The sequence below is a fragment of the Cucurbita moschata genome, unplaced genomic scaffold (genome assembly GCF_002738365.1).
Source record: "Cucurbita moschata cultivar Rifu unplaced genomic scaffold, Cmos_1.0 Cmo_Scf00024, whole genome shotgun sequence".
NCBI classification, from domain to species: Eukaryota; Viridiplantae; Streptophyta; class Magnoliopsida; order Cucurbitales; family Cucurbitaceae; genus Cucurbita; species Cucurbita moschata.
In genome coordinates, this window is record NW_019268540.1 from 609605 (window position 1) to 628145 (window position 18541).

General features: G+C 39.7%; 2 protein-coding genes across 4 annotated transcripts; one reads left to right on the forward strand and one right to left on the reverse strand.

The window, feature by feature from the left end:
- The first annotated feature begins 6648 nt into the window (after nucleotides 1-6648).
- LOC111460848 (aspartyl protease family protein 2) lies at nucleotides 6649-8318 on the forward strand. The gene has a single exon (XM_023104180.1). The coding sequence runs from the start codon at nucleotides 6704-6706 to the stop codon at nucleotides 8108-8110; it is 1407 nt and encodes a 468-aa protein (XP_022959948.1). The 5' UTR covers nucleotides 6649-6703; the 3' UTR covers nucleotides 8111-8318.
- Nucleotides 8319-11565: 3247 nt separating this feature from the next.
- LOC111460849 (cyclic pyranopterin monophosphate synthase, mitochondrial) lies at nucleotides 11566-13244 on the reverse strand. Of its 3 annotated transcripts, none has more exons than XM_023104181.1 (2): nucleotides 13027-13244; nucleotides 11566-12324 (listed from the first exon to the last, which is right to left on the reverse strand). In XM_023104181.1, exons 1-2 carry the CDS (start codon nucleotides 13129-13131, stop codon nucleotides 11737-11739), a joined length of 693 nt encoding a protein of 230 aa, XP_022959949.1. In that variant the 5' UTR covers nucleotides 13132-13244; the 3' UTR covers nucleotides 11566-11736. The 3 variants fall into 3 exon arrangements, with proteins under 3 accessions (XP_022959949.1, XP_022959951.1, XP_022959950.1); XM_023104183.1 differs by lacking the exon at nucleotides 13027-13244 and adding an exon at nucleotides 12734-12966; XM_023104182.1 differs by lacking the exon at nucleotides 13027-13244 and adding an exon at nucleotides 12544-12641.
- Between the last annotated feature and the right edge of the window lie 5297 nt (nucleotides 13245-18541).

The window sequence follows — 18541 nt, forward strand, 5'->3', positions numbered from 1 at the left end:
ATTTATTTATATAATATTATAGTAATATTTTTAACCAAGTATTCAAATATTCCCGCTTATATCCGTTGAGGGAGCAACAGTTCATTCTGTAGCGCTTTTCGAGCGACAGTTCATTCCTTCGCTCTCTGAGATCGTTTACTCTCCACAATGTCTCTGAAATCCCTAAAATGTCATTAAAGGTAAATCTGATCCTTCACTCTCTTGATTTCTTCATTCAATTGATTCTGCTAGCCCTAAAATGTCTTTCGAACTACCAGGATCTGTTTGATATTCCTTCGCTGTATCAGGAACGAGATCGATTTATTCTCTGATGAAGATAGCGATGGAGTCGCTGATATTCCGGCTATTTTTGCTCAGATTTTAACCAACTATGGGCGCCGTTGCGTTCCGATTTACTCCAGTTGCCAGGTTAGTGTGAGGCACTTTCTTCTCTCTGAAATTTAACATTGAATCCTCTTTTAGTTATTGCTGTATACTTTTATCGGTGGAATGTGGCGTGATTAAGTGCTGATCTCCCTTATTTTCTCATTGTCTTGCTCAGTCTGTTGAAATTTGAACGATTTACTCTTCTATGTTTATTAAATTAGATTGAGATACTAGAATTTAGATAAATTAATCATTGGTGTGTAAGGAGGCTGGGCAGTCCCACGTCGATTGGAGGAAGGAAAGAGTGCCAGCAAGGACGCTGGCCACGGAGGGGGGTGGATTGTGATGTCCCTAGCGGTAGATCTGGGACGATACAAATGGTATCAGAGCCAGGTTTCGGATGATGTACCAGCCTTCTCGCTGTTCCCCGAAGAGGGGTAAACTCGAGACGGTGTGCCAGTAAGGACGCTGGCCTCCAAGGGGTGGATTTGGGGGCGGTCCCACATCGATTGGAGGAAGGAAAGAGTGTCATCGAGGACGTTGGGCCTCGAAGGGGGTGGATTGTGATGTCCCACGTTGGTTGGGAAGGAGAACGAACCACCATTTATAAGGGTGTGGAAACCTTCTCCTAGACGCGTTTTAAAGACTCGAGGGGAAGCCTGAAATGGAAGGAAAAGCCTAAAGAGGACAATATCTGAGTGGATCTGGGACGTTACAAAAGTTATCAAAAGTTTATATTTGTGTCTATATTTGATCATTAAATTTTAAAAAAATCGTCTATTCAAATCCTATTAATTACAAAATTGCAAGTCAATTGAAAATTTAGTTTGATATATAATAGTGTTAGGATAACAAATCTTGACATATTGATCACCCAAATATTTTATATGAATGGAGGTTATTGATGAGAAGTAACAGTGGAAGAAAATGTGATTGCACTAAGCTGCAAAACTATACAACTCGATCGGATAGTTGAAACACTTCAAGCCAGCCTTGCATCATAAGCAAAATTATAGATAGTGGGGATGAGTTGGAGAATGTTGAGACTCACTGGGAACAACTTTCTGGGTTAGAACAAGAAATGAGCCTAACTTGAAAGAGGAAATTCAAGTGATATTGTCTGAGGCAGAAAAGCCTAACCTTGTCCATCCAGGAAATTCTCTTATAGTGATCTTTCTTTTCCTCACACTCTCGAGTCTAGTATGCATTCTTGTGATTTTTCTTCATGTATTTTATCGAACTAAAACACCAAAACTATTTCTATTTGAGGTTCCCATTGGAAACAAATGATTTGTTCTTCATTTATTTCAAGTAAGTGCCCATATCAGCAATGCAGCACTTCCTCTGTTGTTGTCAAATCTGCCAACAGTAAGGTATGGTTGTTAGCCTTCTTTATTGGGGGCCCCTTGTTTGGGAGCTTGGATCGAGTCATGGCTATTCACATTTATGCCATTTGGTTCCCTTTTTGAAAAAGATCAGTCCATTCGTCCATCAGGTTAGAAACAACCAACCTCAACTTCTATATTAGTATGATATTGTCCACTTTGAGCATAAATTTTCATGGTTTTGCTTTCGATTTCTTCAAAAGATCTCATACCAATGAAAATAGTGTCTTTCACCTATAGTATCAACGTGGATTGTTAACAAAAACTGATAGATTGTTTACTAACATTCAATGTGTTCGAAGGAAAAAGTTTATTTTTGTGTTTAATACTATAGTTTCTGATTGGAATCAACCTTTTAAAATATTATGTGATGCTAGTGATTATGCCGTAGGAGCGGTCTTGGGTCAACTTCGTTATAAACTCTTTTAAGATCATTTATTATGCAAACTTACACCATCACACAAAGAAGAAAACACTTGTGGTTGTCTTTGCATTTGATAAATATAAGCCTTACATGCTAGGGACCAAAGTGATTGTTCATACTGATCATGCAACTAATCGTTGTTTATTCGATAAGAAGGATGTTAAACCTAATGGGTCGTTTTTTTGAGAAATTGAAAGGCAGGTATTAGGTAGAGCCTAGTGTACCTTGGTTTGTTGAGTATGCCAATTTTGTCATAAAGGGAGAGAACTCTCCCCAAAAGAAGAAATTTATGCATGAGTTGGTTTAGTAGTGCGAGATCTCTCATCGGTTGGAGAACAAAACGAAACATTATAAGGACGTGGAATCCTCTCCCTAATATAGATCTAATGGGAAACCCCATAAGAAAAAGGTCCAAATAGGACAGGATTTGGTTAGGTACCAGTTTTGCTGTGTAACTCTGAAAAACACGTTTTAAAATTAAGAAGTTGATGGGATACATAATGAGCCAAAACAGACAATATTTGTTAACGGTAGACTTAGGTTGTTATAAGTGTAATTACACAAGTATTCCTTAAGGGTAAACCCTAAACCCTAATGTTCGTAACCTTAATTTTGATCGGACATTTTTTCAAGTCAAGTAACTATATTTAAAATAAAACAAAACAGATGTGAGCATTGAAAAAATTAAAATGAAAAAGAAAAGAGAACAAAAAGGCTATCTAAATCCATTCCTATAATGTTGTCTCAATCCCACACACAAAGATAGAACTTATGAATGTACATTTGTACCCATTTCCCATTCCCTAGATTTTTGGTAATTCCAATGCTTTGCTATTTTTTGCTTTAAAAAAAAAAAAAAAAACCCCAAATAATCAAGTTTGGTGAAAGTGGGACCCACTAACATGTGCATATGCCTTTCTCAACATAACCCACTTAAAAAGATAATAATAATAATAAAGAAAAGAATCTGTTTTTCTCTCTTTTTTCTTTTCTTTTTTATGTTTTCCTAAACTTTAATATTTCTTTTTCTCTCTCTTTAATATTCTAATATTTTATTTTAACCTTTCCATTTTAGCAGTAAAAAAAAAAAAAATCTTTAATCTAAACGGTGCATATTCGCCCAACTATGTTACATAGTTTCTTATCACTATCTTCACCAACCAACTAAGTTAGTGATTTTTATCGTCACCATCGGATATCAAAACGTTTCCACTTATTCTCATATGTTACCCGTGCTTTTAAGGTCATTCCATTAAATCTTTAAGAAGGTTAAATTCAATGGTTGGTATGATGATATGATTCGCTTCTACAGTTATCTTCTCAATCGTTACAAATACTAAGCTATTTTTGTAATCTCTCATACCCAGAATTCATATTAGGGCTTAGCATCTGATAGCCTTGGTATTTTCGAACATCTCCAACAATATAGTTATGTTACTTGTTCTCTCACTTCTAAAAGTCAAGGTTATCTCTGCCGACCAATACATTCATTCTTTTTCAACATGTTTTGTTCTCACTTACGTGCATTTTAAGAAAATTTCCAAGAGAACACCAACACATAGAATTGTTCCAAGCAAAACACACTTAATTTTGTAGTTCTTATGATTGAGTAGCATAAAGCAAGGTACATTTTGTTGGTATAGATAATACCTTTCAATTCTTTTAAGTCTTTCTTAGTCATTCTATCTTCATAGATCACTCTAATTTGAATGTGATTTGGTTCATTCACGTACCTGTCATTCACTCGGATGACCTGTCATTCACTCGGATGACAACTGTGTGAGTAAAATTTCCCACCAAGTCAACTGGCAAATAAAGAAAAAAAAGGGTTTCGCTGTCTTTTCCCCAATTAACCTTCGATTATGAAGGGATTAGAAACTAGTTTTCAATTCTCATCTCTCCCGTAGGATTTGAACGTTGCAGAATGGAAAATCCTTTACGATTCGCATCTTCCTATTTAGCAAAGAAAGTCAGAGCGGAAAGAAAAAAAAGATATATAATAATAAAAAATGATTAAAATTATAATTATGAGAACATGTTATTTAGGGACGTAAAAGAAGAAGAATAAAAAGAGGGGAGATTTGTGATGACAGCGAAGTGAGAAAGGGATTCCCTTCATTCATGCAATTTGTCCGCAATTATCTGAGACATCAGACACATCTCATCTCTTGTCTTCTCTTCATGTGCAGTCTTACGTAGGACCATGTTTTTTAATTACCAAATGTCCTTTTTTTTTTTTTCATTCATTTTTTGGTTGGTCATCTTCAAAACTATATAATTTTATCATACAAAATTATATATTTTTTCACCCACGTACTTATTTTGTTGAATTAGGTTTAATTTCACCAAATTAATTCATATTTTTTTTAATAATCATGAAATTAATATCACGTTTTAAATTATTTATCACACAATTAATTAATCATCCAAACACCCATCATTTTTTTCAACGTGTCTGGTGGCTGTTTAGTAACGTTTTTGTTTTTTCAGCTTTTTGCTTCGTATTTTTATATTTTTAAGACATCTACTAGACTAAAAAATTGTTGGTCAATTTCGTGAGCCTTCAAACCCATTTTATAAATTTCCTTTTCGGCATCCACAAACTATAAGAAGAGAGAAAGGGGTCGGCTATCAAAAGGAAGTCGTTTCGGTGGTATGCCAAAAGGTTCGTATGGACAATGGTACAACGGGACAAATTTTAATTTTTAAAATTATAGAAACTAAAAATATTGTTTTTTAATTTAATTTTTTATTATTCTAAGCTTGTAAGCTACCTCACTTCACCACCAATATCCAACCTCTTGACAAAAGGTACCCATCTGTCAATATTGAAAATTTTAAAAATAAATAAATAATAAAAGGAAAAAGGAAAAAAAGCAAAGAAAAAGCTGAGAAAAGAGAGTTTGTATCCATTTTTGTTTTTTGGCTGATAGTGGAAAAAATTAGGCGTGGTGTAATTTGAAGGCCCTTTTTAGTAATTTCCCCTTCCCTCTACTCATCATAGATACTTTAGTTGAGAGAGATATTTTTCCACTTTTATTTCTTCATAATTATTTCAAACAATTATACCTTAATAATTTCGTATACGACTTTTAAACCGATATTTTTATTGACATTCCTCTAAAATTGAGATCTCAATACTGACATTTTATGTAATAGTTTAAGTCTGTCCGCTTGAATCCATTACGTATCGTCGTCAGTCTCACGATTTTAAATCACATCTGCTAGAAACAGGTTTCCACATCGTTACTTATGTGGGATCTCGCATTTTAAACCCGAAATTTATTAGAAATGTATAACTTTTTGTATGATCTTGAATATGTTAACTTAAACATAGCTCAATTGGTCGAGAAATTATTTTAGGTCTTGTTATGATATTAAAAATTGTTTCCCTGTTAGACCAAGAGTTGGTGCTAACAGTGAACGCTTTTTTTTTTAGGGTAACGTATATATATAGGATAGGGTTGACATAATAAATAATATTATTTATTATTGTGAGCAATAAATAAATTTAATAATAAAAATAAATAGTTGCCCAAAGTTTTAATTACAATAAATGCATGCACGAATGGGGGAAACATGATAACTACTACAATCCCTAGTACGTATCATTTATTGTCGATACTTACTCTCACTTAGTTTCGTATTCAAATTTAATTATTTAGAGATATTTATCTAATTCGTAAAATTCATCTTTAAATGAAGGGAAAAATAGAAAAGAGAACGGAGAGAGATTGCACGAACCCACGTCCTAACTAAGTGAAAAAAGATGTTCAATGGAGCAATGGTGGTGCCGTCGAGGATTGAGGATTATTGGAAGTGGGTCCCACATAAGTTAATTTAGTGAAAGATCATGGGGTTATAAGTGAGGAATGCTATCTCATTTGGAATAAAGTCATGAGAGATTATGCTCAAAGTGGACAATATCATACTATTGTGGAGAGCCGTGATTCCTAACATGGTATCAAAGCCATGTCGATACTCAAAGGTGTAGTCAAAAGTGACTAAAGTGTCGAACAAAGGATGTACTTTGTTCGAGGGCTCCAGAGAAAGGAGTCGAGCCTCGATTAAGGGGAGGCTGTTCGCCATGAGAGCTTTTATGCTCAAAGTGGACAATATCATAACATTGTAGAGAGTCGTGATTTTGGACAGATGCTGGAGGTTGTCTTGAATTCCCATCGACGTTTTTTCGAGACTTTTGGGTCATAGCCTAGAAGCTTCGGTTTTAGAGGCGGGTGGACAAATTCATCATCTGCAATGAACTTTACTTGTCAAAGAGACAAAACCCAGTTCGTAAAATAAGTTATATATATATATGTAATTAAAAAAATAAAAATAAAATATAAGAAAATAGGTTTTTGAAAATTAAATATAAAAAATAAAAATAAAAAGGGAAGATAATGAAACCACACTCATAAAAGTAGCGCACAAACCGCTTAATCTGCAAATCGCTTTATTTTTTCTCTATAAAATTTAACCTCTCCTCTCTCCAATTTCCATTCCACACCCAAATCTCCTTCTCTCTATAATGGAGTCTCCTCCAAGATATCTCCTCTTCTTCTTCTTCTTCTTCTTCGCCGCCGTCGCCTCCGCCGCGTCGGAGTTCCAAACCCTTACTCTCCGCCGTCTTCCAATTCCCTCTCCCCTTCCCTTTCCACAACCCCAATTCGACACCCAAGAAACGCTCGAATCCACCGCCGCCCTCACGGTTGAGCTCCACCATTTGGATTCACTCTCTCCCAACAAAACCCCCTCCGATCTCTTCAACCTCCGGCTCCACCGCGACGCCCTCCGTGTTGACTCGTTGACCTCCCTGACTGCTGCCCGGAGCCGGACTCCTCTCCGGCGAGCCGGGTTCAGTAGCTCTGTTATCTCCGGCCTTGCTCAAGGTAGCGGTGAGTACTTCACCCGCCTTGGCGTCGGAACGCCTTCTAGATATATCTATATGGTTCTTGACACCGGAAGCGACGTCGTTTGGCTTCAATGCTCCCCTTGCCGGAAATGCTACTCCCAATCTGATCCCATTTTTAACCCCTTCAAATCCAAATCCTTCGCCGGAATCCCCTGTTCCTCTCCTCTCTGCCGCCGCCTTGACTCCTCCGGCTGCAACACTCGCCGCCACACCTGCCTCTACCAAGTCTCCTACGGCGATGGGTCCTTCACCACCGGCGATTTCGCCACCGAAACGCTCACGTTTCGTGGGAATAAAATCGCCAAAGTCGCCCTCGGCTGCGGCCACGACAATGAAGGCCTCTTCGTCGGTGCCGCTGGATTATTGGGTCTTGGCCGTGGTCGGTTTTCTTTCCCTTCTCAAACCGGACTCCGGTTCAACCATAAATTTTCTTATTGTTTGGTGGACCGGTCCGCTTCCTCCAAACCCTCCTCTATGGTTTTCGGTGATGCGGCAATTTCCCGGCTCGCCCGGTTCACTCCTCTGATTTTGAACCCGAAATTGGAAACGTTTTATTATGTCGAACTTATCGGAATCAGCGTCGGCGGAGTCCGAGTCCGCGGCATCTCCGCCTCCCTCTTCAAGCTCGATTCGGCCGGCAACGGCGGCGTCATAATCGATTCGGGTACATCGGTAACCCGGCTGACCCGACCGGCGTACACTGCTCTTCGCGACGCGTTCCGGGCTGGCGCGTCCCATTTAAAAAGAGGTCCCGAGTTTTCGCTGTTCGATACGTGTTACGACTTGTCGGGACAGTCGGCGGTGAAGGTCCCGACAGTGGTGCTGCATTTCCGGGGAGCTGACATGGCATTGCCGGCGACAAATTATTTGATACCGGTAGACGACAGTGGAAGCTTTTGCTTTGCGTTTGCGGGTACCATGTCCGGATTGTCGATAATTGGGAATATTCAACAGCAAGGGTTTCGGGTCGTGTACGATTTGGCGGGTTCTCGGATCGGGTTCGCTCCACGTGGGTGCACGTGATGTCTGACCCTGAGATGGGATTTGTGTTCCTTAGGGACAAAACAGGAATAACAAAAAAAAAAAAGGGGGAAAATTAAAAGAAAAATAGGAATTTTCTTCATGACATTTGGGATTTATGGTTTTTTTTTTTTTTTTTTGGTGTAATGTATTTAATATCTATTTAAGTAACTAAGCCTCTAACTTGGAGGTTATTTGTTTTTTTTTTTTTCAATTTAAAGATTTGGACACATTTGCCCCCGTTTACTGTTTTTTTCCAAAGTGGAGCACTTTTAATCAATTCCAAATTATCTAATTTTATCTATAATATGTCAAAATCTCTAAAATTCATATCCATTTTGGTCCTTTGCCCATGTTTTGTACTTTGTTGTTTATGTAACATCCATGAATTAAAAAAGAAAAAAAGAAAATTTGAAAACCTTTGTTGTCGACGTACTCTCCTCTCCGTTTCGGTTAGATGTAGCAGAGTGACTATCCTGAATCTCCTCTTCCCCTCCCCCTTTTTTTTCTTTCTCGTCGAGAATCGATATATTTTTGGGTATTGTGTATTATGATTGATCTGTAGTTCAAGGGCACTCTTCCTAATCCGAGTTTGAGATGGAATAAGACCCAGACGTAGTGTCCCGTCGGTCGAGAAGAGATTTTTTCTATTGATTTTTGACTCCCTTCTGGCCTGACCTTTAAATAATGTGTTCTTCTCTTTCTCCACAAGGGAAAACTCTTTCCAGATGGAGTAGTGCATCTTTGCCTTAAAAGCCCGCCCTACAGATAGGAGTTCCTATCTTGACTGCCTATCCAACCTTCGGACTCTTATTCGTGGTGGAGTGGTTCGAGTAGGATGGATTCAATCCCATCCCAGCAATCAAACTTCTTCCTAACCCGGCTCACCTGCCTTTGAAGCTGGAATGCCTTTCTCGAAATAGAATAGAGGGGTACCCCGAGGAATCAACAGACAAGTTTGAAGTGGGATGTGGAATGTGATTGGTGATGGATGGTGGTTATGAAATCCGTTCTGTATCAAATGATGAACCCATGCGAAAACTCTCTTTCATTGTCGCCCAATAGGTAGGCTATTAGATTGAGTCGAAGGCCTACCAAGGCATAAACGTTTCGATTCGAGCAAGAGCCCAAACAGGGGAGGCGTAGCCATCACACCATTGTTGTCGAATGCAACTAGGACAATTTTGATGCTTTGGGTTGGTATTCTCTCTATCCTATCATCGTTGTCGTTGTGCTGATTGCCAATTGTTGGGCGTCGACGAGAACAACAAAGAGGGTTTATGCCATGGTAGTGAATTAGATTGTAAAACATTATCAAAAAGACCTTTAATTACCATGACAAAAAAAAAAAAAAAAAAAATGTAAACTTTGACTTTAATTTCTTGAAGTATAAAAAAAAGACAACTACAAATTTAATCATTATTGAAAAGGAAAATTGGTCTTAAAAATGTTATCAAGAAAGCTAATTAACATGCAAGATAAATGTTTAATTATGATAAATAAAAACATATTGATTTATCATTATTAAAATTAAGGGTAATCAATAAGCTATTTTTACGGTCAAAGAAAAAAGGGTACAAATTTAAAACAAATGCTACTTATAATTACTTTTATGAATACATGGATATACATCTTTGAAGACTTTAGAATATCCATTCAAATTTCTCAATAACTTTTTTATGTAATATAATACAAAAATCCATGTCGCAATGCTTATTAAAATGTAGGATCTTTGGTAATAATGACAAATCTAATTTAATCAATGATAAATTTATCACATAATAAAATATTTAGTAAAAATAGCTCAAATTAGTAGACATACTTTCTGTTACTGATATCATGACTTCATAGTTCAATATATATATATATATATATATATAAGGCAAGATAGACCCTTATGGGCCTCCAATATTACAGTGCAGTAGCAAAAAGAGAATCCAATTGACACTCCAATGTTGTGCAATTTATTTTAGGGTGGACTTCGAACCTTTTGCTCGAGTTCTATGTCTAAATCAATTGAACTATAACTAGTAAGAGAAGGCAAAGGCTATATAGTTTACGAGAGTTAATACTAAATAACGTATAATGCAACTTTTAATTGATGACAGCAATCCCAACAATCATACTCCTAAACTAAACAAAGTACTACCGAGTCTCTACTCAAATAGTCAACTAATAGTCTAGCTCATAAGTATGTCAACTTCTCTCTTCTTCTCTAGAGCACACTATCAGTTCAATAGAGCTCAACCACGAATCTCTATCAAAACTGAGAACCACAACTTTTTATTGTTATTGATACGTTAAAGACACGAATCTAATGACGGGAAAAAAACTTTTCATTTCTACCACGGGAATAAGTATAAAAATGATTGAGAAATTAAAAGAAAACAACAAAAATAAGAAATGTGAACTTCAAAATTGGATTTAAAAAAAAACATACCCACAAAACGAGACTCCACTATGTGGAAAACTATGACAATCACACAAAATTCTCTCCTGACCACAATTGCAAAGAAGCAAGTCTCTCAAAGCTTTCAAATGTGGTACAAGAGGAACTGTTGAAGGCTACTTACGAAAGAAAATTTCCCTCCTAACTTGGACATAATTCATTCCATTAAACAACAGTTAGACAACATACTTGAGGAAGAGGAAATCTATTAGAAATAGAGATTCCGTCAAAAGTAGCTAAGATGGAGAGATAAGAATACAAAATGGTTCTATGCTAAAGTCGAATTGCAACATAAGAACAATGAAATCAAGGGAATTTTTATTGGTCCAAGCGAATGACGAGGGGGCATAAGTCGTGTTGAAGATACCTTTCTTATTCTAAAGCTAATTTTGAATCGCCATATGCAATCCATATTCAAAAAGTTCCAAGACACACGAGTCCAAGAGTTATAGTGGAAATCAATGTAAAACTAACAACTTTGTACGTAAAGAAATTGAAATGGCCTTACAACAAATGTATCAACTAAACACCAGGACTAGATGACTTTCCTGAGCTTTTTTATCAAAGGTATTGGGGGAATCCTTGAAAATAAAACAGTAAGAAATTACATTATGATATCCTAAATAGAAAAAAGAGCATGGGTGGATGGAATCATACAAGATAGCCTTAATCCTAAAAAAATTGACATCTAAATATGTGTCTCATATGATTGTTTCCAAGGTTCCAGGAAAGAAGCTAGAATAAGGGTGTTGTTACTTGGGTCCGTCCCTGAAGAAGAGGATTAGGATAGTGTTGAATTTAACACCTCTTTGTGGGCTTCAGTCTTTGAACTTTTTGTAACTATTATTTGGGGTTTGAAAAGGGTAGATCAAAAAAGATTTAGAAGTAAAAAAGAAAGTGCAGTGGTAAGAGATGCATCCAAGTAAGCTTATAGAAGAAAGAAGGGGGAGGGGGCGTAGATCATGCGTAGATGTAGTCATGGGGGTTCTTGTAACATGACTGTCAAGGGTTCACCTACTAATCTTTCCTTTTTTTAACTTTAGAGTTCACCTAATAATCTCAAGGACAAACTACTTTTCAATCCAAGGTAAAACCAAACCAGATTTTCTTGAAAATGTGCATCAAATCAACTGTCTCAAACATTCAGAAGAAGTAAAACAACACATGTACCTTTAAGCTTTTACTCCTCCCTTGACCATTGTCCACTCTTCCCACCCGTTTTACTTTCAAGTCGCACATTTGTGATCTGAATATCTTTTGAAGCTGCTTTGCACATATCATAGACCGTAAGGCCAGCAATGGTCACCGCTGTCATTGCTTCCATTTCAACTCCTGTTTTACCTGTTGATGCAGCTTCTCCTTCTATATCCACACTGTAATTTTTGGGATTTAAATGAAGGTCGACTCGCACATGTGACAGGGTTATGTTATGACAAAGTGGAATTAGAGTGCTTGTGTGCTTTGCTCCACTTATTCCTGCAATTTTAGCAACACTGAGGACATCGCCCTTGGCCATTTGGTTAGCTAAGACCAAATCAAACACCTTCTTGCCAAGAATTACATTGCAACTAGCAATTGCAATTCTTTTGGTGCTTTCTTTTGGAGAAACATCGACCATTTGAGCTTCCCCAGCTCTGCCAACATGGGTCAAAGACACGGCATTTTCACATTCTTGAGGCGTTATTGCAGACTTTTCAACTGTAAATCTGTTATGTGAAGAACCTGAAATCCCACTAGGAGGAAGGTCTCCAAATACTGATTCCATTTCCTGAACAAAAATTACGAAGTTGGATAAGAAGGATACTGCTTCAGAATCAGACTACACAGCTAAAATAAGTATTTGCACATGAAAAAATAGAGATTCATAAGATCCAATTCAAAAAATTTTTGTTTTTGTCAATGATATAATAAAGTAACAAAGATAATATTTGTACAGAGTGACCATGCAACAATGGAGTAGGACATAATGCAAAACTTTGTAACAGACCACCCGTAGAAGTCTCCGCTTTACAGATCCGTTTGAGTTATTTGTTCTGAAATCAAGCTCTTCCATCATGAGTTAAAGACAAACAAAGTATATAATGGTATAATAATCAAAACTAAATTCATAGTCCTTAAACACATAATTTAGACTATGAGAGCCATTCCGACATTTAACCTTCATTGCCATGACTTACTGAGTTGTGTAAAATGTTGATCATGATGAAGAGTAAGATGAAATCCTAAGTCTGGAAACGAGCATCTTTGCCTTTCTTCTAATCACAATAGCAGCGGCCATAAAATGGCCAGACACAAAGTATCTCCGATTTCTAATAAACGATGAGAGAAATGCCTAACGAAATTTCCCCTTTTCACTTTCCCTATTTGATAGTACAGTGCATACTTGTTCATAATCTTTAACAAAGCTCGTATACACAACGATATATACTTCCAATTCTGTACAAATACTAATCGTTGAAATCCAAAATACCTTGTTAAATTCAGCGATGGTATTTGCCAAATCATGGTCGCCGTTGCTGCTATACAACCTTCTCGATGAACGAAATACGGCTCCAAGTCGGCGAAGAAGAAGCATTGGATCAGAACGAACAAGAATATGTCAAACAGCGGCCATGGAATCAAGATTTCGCAAGATTGCAAGAACAAATGAGTCTGGACCCGGGGCTTCACTGTGAAAGGCAAGACGCAGATGAAGAGGATGATTAGGTATGCCTTTTAATTTCATATAATTTCAAAATTGCCACTCATTACACGCTCTTAGTTTTCATGACTGTCATTCGGCTCGACCTTGCCTCTACTCGGGGTCAAGGTCTCTCAATGCAACGTCGCATCTCATCTTGTCATCTTGATCCCCATTGACATGATTCATATGTCTTGGCGCCATCCCGAGTCTCGGGATGTCGTTGGCCATCACAACCCATTCAATCGTGCCATCGAGAACAGGCCCCGTGTTGCTCATCTCATCGGGACTTCCCGAACATCCATCCATCCAGGTTCTATCGAGGCATTGGCCCTCCTGTAACCATGTCGTGTCATTTACGGATACCGTATCGGATAGCGGATGTATGTAGCAACCTCCAACAGGCGGGCTGGGGCGCAATACCGGCACACCCCGTGCTGCCCGGTGTCATGGTCATGCTTGTCCAAGGCGTGTTACCCATGGCCGCATGCCCATGACAAGCCAAACCCTTTATGTCTTTTCATATTTTAGTGTTTACTTTTGTATGTCTAGGAAGTATGACATTTCATAAATATCATGTCTAGGCCTGCCAGACATGGAATGCCTCATAATGTACTATAGGGAATACGACTAGTTGTCAACTTCTCCCTACCCAAGGTTATATACTGTGGTTGTTATTTCTCTCTTGCTTGCTTATATAATGTCTCTTTCAAAAATCTCTCTACCCTCGTTTTCTAAAACTTTCTTTTAAAACTGAGGCCAGAGGCTCAAGCATACGTCGCTTGGTCGTAGGCGACGCAAGAACGAATTGTCTGAGCTCACTTTTCGTTGGAAAGTGAGTGCTGCACAATCGCAAGTTCACTGCCATCAAGAGTGCAATTATGACAAGTGGTATCAGAGCTTTGTTAGCTCCGTGACATAGCAAAGACCGAAAACATGTCGATGACAAAGTCGACACCCAAATCACAAGCCGACCAGCTTACCTTAATAAAGGAGGAAATGTTGTTCCTCAAAGAAGTCCCTAACACCATCCGCTTCCTGGAAGCACGGGTGACGGAATTAAATGGAAAAGTCGTAGAAATCGACGCAATGGGCAACCGCCTGGATGGGTTGCCAATCGCAGGACTGATGTTTCGAGTGACCTCGCTCGAAGAAAGAGTTGCTCCTACGAGCAGCTCAAGACCGTCTGGTAGCCCCGATAGCTCTGTCGTGCACAAGGAGGAACGTGGCGAAGAGTTTGACGTGCTACAAAATACAATGATGAGTTTATTCAATGGATTAGCTGAAGAATTCAGAACAACGATTGATGCCATCCAAGAAAAGATGGCCGTCATGAGCACCCAAATTGAGGTGACCATGAAAGCCGTGGAGAACGTCACGGCTGAGCAAACTAATATAGGATCTAACAAACTGAAGTTCCCAGACCCCAGACCTTTCAAAGGGAACCGGGACGCCAAAGAGTTGGAGAATCTTATCTTTGATGTCGAACAGTACTTCAAAGCCATAACGGCTTGTACCGACGACATAAAAGTGACAATAGCCTTAATGTATCTCATAGACGATGCAAAACTTTGGTGGCGTACGACGGTGCAAGATATCGAGAATGGACTGTGCACCATCGACTTGTGGGAAGACCTCAAGAGAGAGTTGAGGGACCAATTCTTCCCCGAAAACGTAGAACATCTAGCAATGGATGAACTAATAGCCCTAAAACAAACTGGAAGCATAAGGGACTATGTTAGACAGTTCTCGACTTGATGCTAGATATCAGGGGCACATCAGAGAAGGACAAGGTATTCTTCTTTATAAACGGGTTACAACCGTGGGCCAAAACAAAAATACACGAGAAAAAGGTCCAAGACCTAGCTACCGCAATTGCCAGCACTGAGAGACTCCTAGAATTTGGGAACGAAGCGGGTTACCAAAGAAGAACAACACAGGCCCTAAACACTGGGGGCAAAACATATAAACCGCCAGGTCATTGAAATGGAAGCCCCAATAAGCCAAACAGAAGTAACGACAGACCAAGCAGGTGGACAAATAGACCTCCTCAAAACAACCAAGCAGGGACATCTCGAGGGCCTTACCCTCAAAAGAGCCACCCGACGACACTTTTACAATGCCTGTTGTGTAAAGGCCCCCACAGACTGTCCTACTGTCCTCATCGGGCCTCTCTCACTACATTCCAAGTGTCCATTCAAGAGAGCAACGACACAGGAGTTGAGACTATGCCAGACAAGAAGGAGGATCAGGACAATCCTCGAATGGGCGCGCTTAAATTCGCCGGTCTTGGGCTGGAATGGATACGCGGCCCAACGTCAATGTCTCACGCAGACTCCAAGCGTGCGGGCCGCAACAGTGGGTCGCACGTTGGCTGAGCGAGCTCGCGGGTACCCGAAGAACCCGACCCGCAACCCGCTGCTCCGTCTTCCTCACCTGAGGATGCCAATGAACCCTAATCGCAGAGTTCAACTGTCGTTGCCGATGAGACCACCGCCTTCCGTCGTCCTTGGCGATGCATCTGTCCCGCTTGTCCCAAAGTACCCTGGCGTCGGTTTGCTCCTACCTAAGGCTCACAGAAGTCTGAAGTCTCGCGACGTTTTCGATCCCTCACCTAAACCTTTCGGCTCCTCCCTCACAGGTATGACAGTGACTCAAAAGGAAAAGACGGCTAATAACGTTCCTAGGGTTTAATATAGGGACTCAAGGCATTAATATGCCCTTGCTGGCAAGACATACCTCACCGAAAATCCCGCGATTTCCGGCGAGATTTAAGGCGTTTTCTTTATTTTTTTTTTTTTTGTGCCTTTTTGAAACCCTTATCGTTACACAGTATCTCTTGGGATCACAGTTCGTAGTGAAGACGGATAACAGCGCCATTTGCCATTTCTTCGATCAACCAAAATTGACGGCAAAACAAGCCCGGTGACAGGAGTCATTGGCTGAATTCGACTTCAAATTTGAACACAAGGCAGGAAAGAGTAATCAAGCAGCCGACGCGCTAAGTCGGAAGGGCGAACATGCGGCCCTATGCATGTTAGCCCATATTCACTCAAGTAAGATCGATGGATCGATACGCGACATCATCAAAGAACATTTACATAAAGACCCATCGGCCAAAGCCGTCGTCGAACTAGCTAAAGCTGGGAAGACACGACAGTTTTGGGTCGATGGAGACCTTCTAATAACTAAAGGAAACAGATTATACGTCCCAAGAACGGGAGAACTGAGGAAGAAGCTTATTCAGGAATGTCATGATATTTTATGGGTTGGACACCCTGGGTGGCAAAGAACATATGCCCTAATAAAAAAGGGTACTTCTGGCCAAATATGCGGGACGACATCATGCAGTACACCAAGACGTGCCTCATTTGCCAATAGGACAAAGTCGAGAAAGCCAAGATCTCGGGACTCTTGGAACCTCTACCTGTGCCAATAAGGCCTTGAAAAAGTGTGTCTCTGGACTTCATAACACACCTCCCAAAAGTCGGAGAATATGACGCCATCTTGGTTATCGTAGAACTGTTCTCGAAATATGCGACGTTCATCCCCACTCCCAAATTATGCTCGACTGAACTAACAGTCCAACTATTTTTCACACACATTGTAAAGTTATGGGGCATTCCGTCGAGCATCATCAGTGATAGGGATGGTAGATTCATTGGCACATTCTGGACCGAATTATTCGCCTTCTTGGGAACAACTGTAAACATCTTCTTGAGCTATCATCCTCAAACCGATGGATAGACGGAACGGTTCAACTGCTTGCTCGAAGAATACTTACGTCACTTCGTCGACGCTCGTCAGAAGAACTGGATACAATTGCTAGATGTCGCCCAATTTTGTTTCAATTGTCAAACGAGTTCGTCTACGGGAAAGAGTCCCTTCGAAATTGTAAGTGGACGACAACCAGCCTTGCCCCATATTATTGATCATCCTTATGCAGGAAAAAACCCTCAAGCTCAAAACTTCACAAGAGAATGGAAGTAGACAATATATATAGCCCGGACATATTTAGAGAAAGCTTCCAAGCATATGAAGTGGGCGGACAAGAAGCATCGCCCCCTCCAATTCGGAGATCAAGTCCTCATCAAGTTGAGACCAGAACAGATCAGATTTCGCAGCCGAAAGGACCAGAGACTAGTTCGAAAATATGAAGGCCCGGATGAAGTCCTGAAAAAGATTGGGGCTACCTCCTACAGAGTTGCGCTACCCACATGGATGAAAATCCACCCAGTAATTCATGTGAGCAACTTGAAGCCCTATCACCCTGACCCAGACAACGACCAGCGAAATGTAATCACTAGACCGAGCATCGATCTGAAACAAAGAGACACCAAAGAAATAGAGGAGATCCTAGCCGACAGGGTTAGGAAGATAGGAAGACCTGTACGGAAGATTCATGAATTCCTTGTCAAATGGAAGAATCTCCCTACGGAGGAAACCAGCTAGGAACGCGCCGAAGATCTGGACTCTGCTGCCACCCACATCGCCAGGTTTGAAAGTAGTCGGTTGACAGGGACGTCAACCAATTAGGTGGGGGAGGATGTCACAGTCATGCTCGTCTAAGGCGTGTTGCCCATGGCCGCATGCCCATGACAAGCCAAACCCTTTATGTCTTTTTATATTCTTTAGGAAGTATGACGTTTCAGAAATATCATGTCTAGGCCTGACACACATGAAATGCCTCAAAATGTACTATAGGGGAATACAACTCGTTGTCAACTTCTCCCTACCCAAGGTTATATACTGTGAGCCGTTGTTATTTCTCTCTTGCTTGCTTATATAACGTCTCTTTCAAAAATCTCTCTTTCGAAAATCTCTCTCTACCCTCATTTTCTAAAACCTTCTCTTAAACTGAGGCCAGAGGCTCGAGCATACGTCGCTTGGCCGTAGGCGACGCAAGAACGAATTGGCTTAGCTCACTTATCATTGAAAAGTGAGTGCCGCACAATCGCAAATCCGCTGCCATCAAGAGTGCGATTGTGACACCCGATACAGTCCTTGAAAAACTCATTTCAAAGGAAGTCACCCGAGATACTCTCGTCTCAGCACGTTCGCCTACACTATGACACGCGTATGTGCCACAGCCCATATATAATAATCATAATAAATGGTAACTTTCCTTAAAAAAAAAAAAAAATAATGTGTACCCATAAATCTATTTTATATTTTCGATGAAATTACCTAAAAAGTCCAGCAACCTTAAATTAAATATTTATTGGAAATATAATAAACTATAAATTGAAAAATAATAAAAGAATAATGATAGGTGGGACATATTCCCACGGTACGAAATTTCCCA

Bases quoted from the DNA above. Each gene is read 5' to 3' on its own strand.
- LOC111460849 (XM_023104181.1), bottom strand. From the start codon at position 13,131: ATGCTTCTTCTTCGCCGACTTGGAGCCGTATTTCGTTCATCGAGAAGG. The intron at 12,325-13,026 runs GTATTTTGGATT...ATTTTTGTTCAG, and splicing joins CCATCGCTGAATTTAACAAG to GAAATGGAATCAGTATTTGG.
- LOC111460848 (XM_023104180.1), top strand. From the start codon at position 6,704: ATGGAGTCTCCTCCAAGATATCTCCTCTTCTTCTTCTTCTTCTTCTTC.